The sequence below is a fragment of the Diaphorina citri genome, unplaced genomic scaffold (assembly GCF_000475195.1).
Source record: "Diaphorina citri unplaced genomic scaffold, Diaci psyllid genome assembly version 1.1 scaffold410, whole genome shotgun sequence".
NCBI lineage: Eukaryota > Metazoa > Arthropoda > Insecta > Hemiptera > Psyllidae > Diaphorina > Diaphorina citri.
The window spans coordinates 4,808-16,403 of record NW_007377845.1 but is presented as its reverse complement, the minus strand read 5'-3'; the positions used below and the strand labels follow the sequence as shown (position 1 = coordinate 16,403).

The 11,596-nt window shown below is 38.0% G+C and overlaps 2 protein-coding genes across 2 annotated transcripts in view; both read left to right on the top strand.

Moving 5' to 3' along the window:
• The window catches only part of LOC108252316, a 5,809-nt gene extending 4,441 nt beyond the window's left edge, over window positions 1-1,368 (top strand). Inside the window, exons 9-10 of the mRNA XM_026823140.1 lie at window positions 390-533; window positions 1,217-1,368. Of these exons, the coding sequence (XP_026678941.1) occupies window positions 390-533; window positions 1,217-1,347 (275 nt within the window). The 3' untranslated portion in view covers window positions 1,348-1,368. The remainder of the gene's footprint in view (window positions 1-389; window positions 534-1,216) is intronic.
• A 1,926-nt stretch (window positions 1,369-3,294) lies between these two features.
• On the top strand, window positions 3,295-7,143 carry LOC103508569 (protein sickie-like). The gene is made up of 8 exons (XM_017443815.2): window positions 3,295-3,367; window positions 3,733-3,809; window positions 4,156-4,307; window positions 4,840-4,923; window positions 5,243-5,414; window positions 5,833-5,951; window positions 6,411-6,571; window positions 7,092-7,143. The coding sequence occupies exons 1-8, from the start codon at window positions 3,348-3,350 to the stop codon at window positions 7,141-7,143; spliced, it is 837 nt and encodes a 278-aa protein (XP_017299304.1). The 5' UTR covers window positions 3,295-3,347.
• The last annotated feature ends 4,453 nt before the right edge of the window (window positions 7,144-11,596 follow it).

Below are 11,596 nucleotides of genomic sequence, written 5' to 3'. Positions count from 1 at the left end.
TCTTTTCATATACAGTTTCTACACTAAGCAGTTTTTATGGTCAATCAATTTTTTTCCAAAGATTTTTTATTATTATTTATTTATATTTATTAGAGTGTGCCACCAAAGATTTTAATGTTACTTTTAACAACTAAGGTTTTTAGTGATTATGGCTTTATCCTTCATTCAGGTGCAGACATGGAATTGTTTTGATGGTTTACCCGTCCAGATACGGCGCAAAACGTTGCTTAACTTTTTTAGTCATCTATTGTTAACTGATGTGTTCAATGTGCTATTGCCAATGACCTTTTTTCTAAAGGACTTTTCTTGTGAGTACTTAACAGGTTGTGAGTATTAGTAAGTTCGTCCAATTAATTTCGATTTTTTCGCACTTTTCTTCTATTCCCTAGGTTCTACTCGGTTAGAATCTGGTTCGTTATCAGATTCTAACTTTACGGAATCTGCCATGCATGGTCGAAGTAATGGGGATCATCACTCCAGTCCTCTGAGGCATAGTTCAACCTACACAGCACCGTTACCAATGAAAGCAGCTGGTATAATAGTATTTTATTAATTTTATTTATTTAGTGTTAAATTTTGTCCCATTTGTCTCTTAAGGTGTGTCCAAACATAGTCAACCGGCCATTGATTGACATCGATCTATTCACAATAAATTCACATTGATTGATGGCCATTGACGACAATGGCCATCACACCTAATTTCATTTGACTTCCTGTCTCGCCTTGGAAGCCAGCAATAACTTTGTAAGAAAATACTGGGAAGCCAGAGGTCAAATAACCTTGGAGTCAAAAGAACCCACCATTAGCAACAAAATATTTAGTTTTGACCAAATGATAATGAGCCCTACGTTTCATTTCGACAGTTTTACATTTGGTTTAGATGAATGTTTGTTCATTGTAAAAAATTATCGAAAAAATTATAATAAAAAAAAAAAAAAATGTTAGTAGCATTACAGAAGGTTATTGAAAATTTTCTTCAGTTGAGTCAATGTTAATTGGGTCGTTGATTAGGGACGGGACTGATGGTAGGGATGAACGGGCTTGGTTGGACCAAATGATAGTGAAGTCCTCGTTTTAACTGGTCAGTTTTGCATTGGTTTAGATGAATGTTTGTTCATTGTAAAAAATTATCGAAAAAATTATAATAAATAAATAATAAAAAAAAAGTTAGTAAATGTTACAGAAGGTTATTGAAAATTTTCTTCACTTGTTTCAGGAATGAGTGAAGCAGAGAGTATTGAGTCACTGCCTGCTCAGTTGCATCAGAGAACGAGTCTTACCCACTCTAGATTAATTAGCTGTGGATCTCCAGGGCCTAGACTCAGCCGTAGTAACAGCATAAGGTAAAACAGAGACCTATTTTCAACTTAAAATTAAGACTTTTTTTAGTAGGCTTAGGGTGAGTTTCACTAACCTTTCTTTTAGCCCTTAACAGCCTGTTAAGCCTGTATCACTTCGGTCAATCTATTTTCAACTTAAAATAAAGTCTTTTTTTAGTAGGTTTAGGTTGAATTTCACCAAACATCCTTTTGGCCGTTAACAGCCCTGTTAAGCCTGTACAAATCAAATAGATTTTAACAGACTGTTACCTAACCTTTCTTTTAGCCCTTAACAGCCTGTTAAGCCTGTATCACTTCGGTCAATCTATTTTCAACTTAAAATAAAGTCTTTTTTTAGCAGGTTTAGGTTGAGTTTCACCAAACTTCCTTTTAGCCGTTAACAGCCCTGTTAAGCCTGTACAAATCAAATAGATTTTAACAGACTGATAGCTCAGAGGCCTTCTAGAGGGGATGAAAAAATATCAGTGAAATCCAAGATTACAGAGTGTTCCTGAAACTTCATATGCAGGGTGTTATTCTTTTTCTTCGCCTTTTCCCGTGTTTAGACGGGGTCGGCATTTTTCGTCAGCCCTCAATCAGCCCTAGGGTGATAATGATCGCTTTTGGGCTGACATTTGGTTTTGGCTACAAAATTTTACGAGTGGATGCCTTTTACAATTTTATTTGACCTAATAATAATGGCAAAATAGAATGGAATATGCCCTGTTTATACTGCCAAAATGAGACTGAAAAATCCCTTTTCTCTCGCAGCCAAAAAAAAGTCCTTATGTATCAGCCCAAATTAAAGAAAAAATCTTTTTTCCCAGCTAGACTTGTGCTTAGTTTTGTTTAACATTCTGTGTTTTATTATAAACTGTATAACTACATAGTGAAGTAAAATGACGTAAAATTATCCATTTTACGTCATTCTGATAACGAACCTTACCTGTACTATAAAGTTTGACTCGGACAAGAATCGAACCAGCTATCAATTTTTAATATTCCATTTTCAGGCATAGTTCAAATCGCACTGAAGAGTCCAACTGTAGCAGTCAAACCGAGCTGATTGAAGAGCTAAGGAGACAACTGAGAGAGAAAGACCTGGTTCTGACAGATATACGATTGGAAGCCCTGAGCTCCGCACATCAGTTGGAATCTTTGAAAGATACTGTGATCAAGATGAGGGTACGAAGCTGTTTTTATTATTATTTGAGCAACCTCCGTGGCCGAGTGGGTAACACACTAGGCATACACGCCGGAGGTCCCGGGTTCGAGTCCCGGCGGAGTCGAAGTTTTTTCTGTGCTTGGAGTTCCAGTGGCGGCATTACAAGTGTAAAAAGATTATTGAAATATGGAAATTGATTGCAAAGGAGGCACTTGGTAATGTGATATCCAGAAAAGTTGTGAAAAAGCTCCTGATCTGATTTTTCCCTGATATTTTTTTCCTTCTAGAATGAAATGTCCAGTCTAAAACAAGACAACGAGAGACTACAAAGGCTTGTGGCAGCCTCCGCCAAGACACCGAACCAAGCGAATTCTCAGTTTTATTTCAATGCCAATGAAGAAAACGGACTTGATCATTTCAACCAATCAGATGTCTTATCTCCGGGTAAGTTGGATTCAAAATGGCGATGGCGTCCAGTATTTAAAACAACGTAATTCGAACTCGGGAAAATTCTTATATATTTTTTCAAGAAAAAATAGAAATTGAACAACGATCACAAGATACCTTGATGACGATACCTCGATGGCGTAGTGGTCAAGACACTCGCCTGGTAAACAGGACGGGTAAGTTGGATTCAAAATGGCGATGGCGTCCAGTATTTAAAACAACGTAATTCGAACTCGGGAAAATTCTTATATATTTTTTCAATAAAAATTAGAAATTGAACAACGATCACAAGATACCTTGATGCCGATACCTCGATGGCGTAGTGGTCAAGACACTCGCCTGACACAGGAGGGCGCGATTACACGTTGAATAATCACTGCTCTCAACCAACCAGTCCTACGCCTGTGTATCATCACATGTCTGGTTCTTCCAACAGGTATACAACTCAAAGCTTAATCTTATTCTTGCTTTGAAATCTTGATATTAGTTTAAATAATAATAATAATCTTGATTAATTAATTAATTTTAAACTTTATCAGCGTTCATCTTGATTATTATTGTTAATCAAGGAAGACTCTACCATCGTCTGACTGTGGTACTATAAACAGGGAGGAGAAGAGCTAACACTAACTAGTCTGGCTAGGTGACAGTTTTTCAAAGGGTTCTCTGCTTGAAAATAGTACAGGTACTCACGATGGGTGATTAGTGAATGCTGTTCAGGATGAGGCAATCTCCCTGGTGTATGACTGATATATCCTGCTGAATTTATACAAATTTATACAAGTGTCATTTTTCTTCCAGAATGAAATCGCAGTCTGTGATGCACTCTCCTCGGAACTCCCCTTTCCTCAGTAAAGTGAACTCCAAAGATGAAGATGGTAAGAGCTTAGTTTTATTTCCTCATGCAATCTATTCGACTCTAATGTCACAAAAAAGATCGCAGTGACATGGTCCACTCCATGTCTCGGTAGGGATAGAACCCACATTCTCCCGTTTACTACATTAGGCGCTTGTGGTCTGTGTCATAGCATGCCCATCCAGTAGTATGTCCCTCATCAGATGAGCGATAAAAAACACATTACTTCCCATTTAGGTGCTGGGTCACGAGAACACCAGAAAGTAACCCATTTAAATATTTGCAATCTATTCAATAAATTCTAAAACTTGTGCCTTTCTGAGCACTTTTTACTCACACGAAATTCATTCGGTGCTGTGTGTTTTCAGTTCATGGATCCGCCATGAGTCTAGCATCTGTTTCGTCGTCAATCTACAGTACACCAGAGGAGAGGCAATCTTATGAGCTGAGGAAATTGAGGAGAGAGCTGGTAGACGCCCAGGAGAAAGTGCAAACACTGAGTAGTCAGCTGAACACAAATGTAAGTTTACTTACCTCATTTCCAACCTATGACGTGTGCTTTTCAAAGTAGGCTGGGCCAGCCAAGTTTAGCTTGGTTGGTAGCGCGTCTGCCTCGTAAGCGTTAGGCCGCGGGTTCGATTCCCGCTCGGGGCGGATTTTATGCTGAACCGATGGTGTTCGTTCTCGGAACGGCTGTCTTTCTCCTCTCTTAGATTTCGGGACGAGACATTAGCAGTTACAGTTCCCTCTATCAAACCTCTTAAAAAAAAGTAGGCGGGAATTTTTGGGGTCCAATGTGTAAAACTTATAGTTTTACAAACAGCTCTGATTATACACCTCATATAATGCCCGCTACACACGTTCAAAACTGGGTTCAAGGGAAGACAGTCAAGTAAAGACAAAGTAGTTCCTGTTATAATGCTGCTTAATAAAGAATCCCGTTTAGAAAACAGCTGTACTAGTTGTTTAACTCCTACTTTTTCTATTGCACCTAATCTGAAAATGATACATCTGCCTTTCTGTTGTATTCTATTGCTCCTTCATTGTTTCAGTCGCACGTTGTATCTGCATTTGAACAGTCCCTCTCCAACATGACGCAAAGATTGCAACAGCTGACAGTCAGTGCCGAAGAGAAAGTGAGTACAGTTACCGAAATAGTAATCTCTTTTATTCTTTTCACTGTACGTAGGTTATCTGAACGAGAAAAAAATCTCAGTTTTCCCTTCATTTGTGGTTTGGGAAAAGACAGAACACTCCTGGTCAAAGTCAAAGTTTAAAATGGACAATTTTTCAACTTGTACCAAGTGGGTTGGAACGGTTAATATTCCTTAATTTTTTTATTTTATTTTTAACTTATTCATACTTTATTCTTATTCATATAAACTTCTCTGGTCTTTCTTCACTTGAAAAGGGACATGGACAAATTTATTCGTATGAGTCATTCATACTTTTCAGGATTCGGAACTAATGGAGCTAAGACAGACGATAGAATTTCTTCGCAAGCAGAGTGTAGAGACGGGCCTATCTTCATCTCATTCGAACAATACACATTCCTTGCCCAATTCAATATCTAGAAGACATACTATCAATGCTGCTTCGGAGAATAACGTGTCTCATCCTTCTAATGGTAAGGGCATTCAAGGAAACTGATTTTCTCATAATATTGAACATTTTAATTTGCAATATCTTAGAAATACGAGTACAGGCCAGGCTAGTTAGCTTGGAGGGTAGTGCGTCTGCTTTGTAAGTTCTAGGTCGCGGGTTCGATTCCCGCCCCAGGTGGATTTCATCCTGAATAGATAAAGTTCTTTCTCGGAACGGCTGGCTTTCTACTATCCTGTCTTTCTTCTCTATTCGCTTACGGGACGATAAAACCTTGACAGTTACAGCTTCCTCTGTCAAATCTCTCTCTCTCTCTTTCATTCTTTCTTTCTCAGTAAAACCAGTGGTTGGGTGGAAGAGCTCCTTTAGGAGATTCTTGCCATTTAAAGTAAAGCGGGAAAAAATATTGATTCTCATAGCACATCCCCTTTGTTTTGTTCCAGGTTCAATGTACAGACAGCTTTCTACAGATTCCGTGTCTAGTTTGAATTCCCTATCTTCCATTTGTAGCTTTGGTTCGTCTCTCCAACATTATGAGGACAAGAAAAAGAAGAGAGGATGGGTAAGACATTAACTTTTAACCATCGACCACCTTTTCCCCTTTAGTATGGGTGTTTCACACCCTTTTAGACTTTCGTAGCAAGGAAAAATCTGCTATATTGGACCATTTAGGTGCTGGGTCAATATAAAAGCACGAGAAAGTAACTCGTTGAAATATTTGCAACCAAAATATGAGATTGAGTGTAATTTTTTGTTGATGATGGGCATTGAACCCGGGATCTTCCGCATGATAAGCAAGCGCGGTACCACTGGGCCAACCGTGCCTCAATCATTTAGGGGCTTTAATCTTTTATTTTTCAGTTTCTTTCGGTCATTTTAGGGTACGGATTCATATTTTTTTTTCTCGTGGATTAATTAATTATTTATGATATTGTTACAAATGTCGGAATCTTTGACCATCAGGCCATTTTCCCCATCACTTGTTGATTAAATGATGGCTCCTTTTTGATTTGTTTCTCAGCTACGAAGTTCATTCAGCAAGGCGTTCTCTCGTAAGAAGAACAGAAACGAGACTGGAGACGTCAACACGTACATGTCTGCTCCTTCTTCTCCTCTATTGAACTCGTCCAGAATATTAAGCGGGAGTGATGCGGGATTCAATTCATCGCACAATAGTTCGGGGTGAGGAAGCACTATTGTTGTTCTAGTATTTTTATTTTTATTCTTCTTTTTCTTCGCCTTTTCCCGTGTTTAGACGGGGTCGGCATTTTTCGTCAGCCCTCAATCAGCCCTAGGGTGATAATGATCGCTTTTGGGCTGACATTTGGTTTTGGCTACAAAATTTTACGAGTGGATGCCTTTTACAATTTTATTTGACCTAATAATAATGGCAAAATAGAATGGAATATGCCCTGTTTATACTGCCAAAATGAGACTGAAAAATCCCTTTTCTCTCGCAGCCAAAAAAAAGTCCTTATGTATCAGCCCAAATTAAAGAAAAAATCTTTTTTCCCAGCTAGACTTGTGCTTAGTTTTGTTTAACATTCTGTGTTTTATTATAAACTGTATAACTACATAGTGAAGTAAAATGACGTAAAATTATCCATTTTACGTCATTCTGATAACGAACCTTACCTGTACTATAAAGTTTGACTCGGACAAGAATCGAACCAGCTATCAATTTTTAATATTCCATTTTCAGGCATAGTTCAAATCGCACTGAAGAGTCCCAGACTGCAGGAAGCGGCGAATAGTTCGTCGAAACTGACAGCGCCTAAACCTAGCGAGTCGACCGGAGATGCGAATGGGAAAGTGCCCACTAGTCAACAGAGCTAGAGAGTGTTTTTACCTTGCCTTTTTTGAAGGCACTGAGGTTGCAAGGTATACTTTTACCATGTCTGTTCTGGAAGGCAGTATTTTGAAAGGTGTATGTTTACCATGTCTTGTTGAAAGGCATAGAGGTAAACGTTTCCTTTAGAGCTAGAAAGTGTTTTTACCATGCCTTTTCGGAAGGCACTTATTTTGAAAGGTATACGTTTCACCATGCCTTGTTGAAAGGCATAGAGGTAAACGTGTATTTTTCTCTTTGAATTCTCGTTCACTTGACTAGTCAACAGAGCTAGAAAGTCTTTTACCATGCCTTTTTGGAAGGCACTGAAGTTGAAATATTACAAAATACAACCCACCTTTAAGGAGCTTTTCTCCAACCCTGCGAGTTGGTATGAAAGCCAATATTTTTGAATTGAAAACCTTTTTATACATACTTATTACTTTTTTTTTAATGCAATGCCAGTCTATTTTCATAATTAAATAGTATAAATGCTGGCTTTTTCTATGATAAATATATTTGATTATATTGTACTTGCAATACCAGCTTTGATGATGTCTGTTTTCAGATCTCAGGATAGAGACCAGCACAGTTCTGTTGATCTCTACCATACCCAGTATTAGCCTTGTTTTATGCTTCCTGCTAACGATTATTTTATCCCTATTATAGGGATATATTTCTGTATACAATTATTTTATCCCTATTACAGGGATATATTTCTGTATACAATTATTATATCCCTATTATAAGGATAGGACGTAGTTTGGCATTGAACGCACGAATCAAGTTTCTTGTTTTATCTCGACGAAATTACCCACCGATGTCTATGTAGTACACTCGGATGGTGGCTATACACATGGCTTGGCTAGGCTAGGATTTTTTTCTTCTATTTTCAAGCCCAGCCCAGCCAAGCCCTGTGTATACCCCAATGTCATGCTACCTCCACCTCAATGTCATACTACGGGTCTAAACAGTCCCTCAGATTAATGCAATTAAAAATGTTTTGTTAGTTAGATTTTGTTGACATGTTTGTTATATTATAATTTGTTTTTTATGGTGTGCTATATTGGAATAATTAATAATCAAAAGTCGTTTTACTTCTTTTCCTTTATTTTTGTATTTGGTACCTACGAGTATTATGACATATTTTATTGTTTTAAATCTATCGGCAACTATGAGTCTATGAGTATTATGACATTTATTCTATTCTAAAGCTATTAATGACATTACAAAGCTATTAATGACACTCGATAACTATGAATGAGTATTATGACATTTATTTTATATCTTAAACCTAACATATTTTATGATTTTATTATATTCTAAATCTAAAGCTAGTAATGACATTCGATGACTTTGAGTGTTATGACATTTATTTTATATTTTAAAGCTAATAATGACTTTGGATACTAAGTATGATGACATGGGGATTCAAAAGGAGAGCTTTCCTGAGCGTGCCCATAAGTCCGTCGATTTCTGTCTTCTTAAGTCGTCGTACCAGACCAGATGTAGATACGACTCTAGTCACCCTCAATCAATTTTTATGACTGCAATAAAGTTACGACTTTAGGAAAATCATCTTTGGAGACTGGCAAGAAATCAAGATCTTTGGAGGAAAAAGCTTCTACATACTGCAGCTCACGTAAAAGTTATGAGCGCGTAATGTGTCTGTAAAATTTGCCGTCTACCCCACCAAACACACGAAAAACGACGGATCCTCTATAGGTAGTTATCTCCTAAAAGTTAAATCCCCCCCCTCTATAAGATTGTCTGGCGTTAAGCATCAGGAACAAATTAATTAATTATCAATTTTTTTCCCTGCATTTCATCACACGGATTTACGATACCCTCAGAACAGAGATTCCCAAACTGCGGTCCGCTGCCTCAGAGGGGGCCGTGAAGGACTTCGCGACCCCCCGGGAAGATCGCATAAAATATTGTAAAGGGCCGGGGAGCGTTCACAATTGGGAAAAAGGGGCCGCGTAGAAAAAAAAAGTTTGGGAACCGCTGCCTTAGAGATATCCCTTGCTAAAAACAGTACATATTCACACAGCCAATGGAAACAAAAAGCGAGGTATTGATTTTTAAGGTTGCACCCTCTCTCAGCATGCTCGAATTTCATTGGTCGATAGCTCTCGAGAGCCTTTGTCTGCACTTGACAATAGCTATCAAATGCAGACGTGGAAATTTCGCTGGAAAATCAATTAATTTTCCCCCACTTTTATCTTGCTTTCGTTTTTCGACCTTCTTATGGTCGCTTTTAACAGCTGCACTTGACAATAGCTATCAAATGCAGACGTGGAAATTTCGCTGGAAAATCAATTAATTTTCCCCCACTTTTATCTTGCTTTCGTTCTTCGACCTTCTTATGGTCGCTTTTAACAACAAACTTATATCGGGACTCCGGTTTACCCTCTATTTAAGTCTGCAGTTCTCATATTGACCTCACTCAGCCCCTTAGGAGACAGGAATAGCCAGCAGCACGTCATTCGTGCCCAGATGGTCACCCATATGGATACCAACCGCGCGCAACGGTGCTCAACTTCGGTGATCCGTCGTGTACGTGATATTGTTTGCTAGAGGAAAACAATATTTCTAACTTATTAAAAAATATCATGTTATCGGAATTTTCCAGTTGATTTATGTCCATAATGTTTTATTCCTGTTTACCTATAGGTACTTGATGTTGCTAAGATCCATGTCTTAACCCTCCCGTGATTGCAATCGTCCCATAATCCCATCCAAGTCTATTATTTATTTATCTATCCGTCCTAACTTGAATGGAGCCTATTGTAGATACCGACCAACCGCGCGCAACGCTGCTCAATTTCGGTGATCCGTCGTGTACGTAATATTGTTTGCTAGAGGAAAACAATATTTCTAACTTATTAAAAAAACATCATGTTATCGGAATTTTCCAGTTGATTTATGTCCATAATAATGTTTTATTCCTGTTTACCTATAGGTAGGTACTTGATGTTGCTAAGATCCATGGCTTAACCGTCCCGTGATTGCAATCGTCCCGTAATCCCATCCAAGTCTATTATTTATTTATATATCCGTCCTAACTTGAATGGAGCCTATTGTAGATACCGATATGTGCCATTTGTATGGAGAAGATGTAGGTATCACTTCTGGCCTTGAAATGTGGCCTACATTACTTCGAAGCTCGACTTTGAATTCCATTTTCCTGGTATAAAGTTTATACCATATTTTCCTGTACGATTTCCTCTTTTTTCCGTATCAGTGGGTCCCATATCTCACTGACACGCAACCAGCTAAGTCGATCTATTATTTTTTAGATGATTACCTATTATTATAATTTGTTTTGGCAAAAATATGCCAGAACGTAGAAATCTGTATGCATCTCACATCTTATCACGAGGAAAACCGAAAACTATTATTGTTCAACGAAAACAGAATAAGAACAATAAATTGTTGATGTATAGTGGTCAAGGCGCTCGCCTAATAGAACCGAGAGTAGCCGGTTCGATTCTTTAAAAAGACGAAAAAATGGTACCAGTTAATAAGCCCCCAATCATTTACTTACCTATATCTGCTGACTTTTTATTATCAATATTATCATTATTTTATTCGATTCAGTGCTTTTTTTATTCTTCTTCATAACGTAAACAAACTTTCATCAACTCAAACCACGTTTCTCTTCTTTGGGATTCCCCACTAGTAGAGCAGATGATCACTTGATCAGGTATTATGGAAGTGATGCCTATTGTAGGACCTGCTTGCAAACTGTGTATTCTCAATGATTTCTTCCTGATGTAAAGGGTGGAAGACTTGAAAGAGGGTACAGCAATATTTAATTTTAATAAATTTTATAGCATAATAATAAATTTTAATTGTTTGGCACAGCTTAGTCTGGCTGTGAGACTGTAAATAGTGAAGGTGCCTGTGTAAAATTCCCCTTGCTAAAGAAATAGCAAAGGTTGAGTGCAAAGGGCATTACTCGTAAAATTTTGTAGCCAAAGCCAAATGTCAACCCAAAAGCAATCACCCTAGGGCTGATAGAGAAAAACGCCGACCCCGGATGAACCAAAATTGGACTGATACTAAATTTACATAGCATAATTAAAAATAAGGTATGCAGGGCATGTGCTGAGGCGATCCAGTGGAACCCTCCTGTTCAACATCTTGGATGGTATAATACCTGGACAGAGAAAGCGAGGAAGACCAAGAAGAGTTTGGGAAGACGATATCTTGGAATGGCTGGGGCTGAGAAATCACATGGAATTGAAAAAACTAGCAGCAGACAGAGAAGCATTCAGAGCTGCGGTCACATCAGTTTTGGCAACCAACGTTCACGTTGACGCCCATGAATGAATGAATAATTTAAAAAAAAAAAAAAAAAAATAGGTATGTAA

Bases quoted from the DNA above. Each gene is read 5' to 3' on its own strand.
- LOC103508569 (XM_017443815.2), top strand. From the start codon at position 3,348: ATGTCTGGTTCTTCCAACAG. The intron at 5,952-6,410 runs GTAAGACATTAA...TTTGTTTCTCAG, and splicing joins AGAAAAAGAAGAGAGGATGG to CTACGAAGTTCATTCAGCAA. The intron at 6,572-7,091 runs GTGAGGAAGCAC...TTCCATTTTCAG, and splicing joins TCATCGCACAATAGTTCGGG to GCATAGTTCAAATCGCACTG.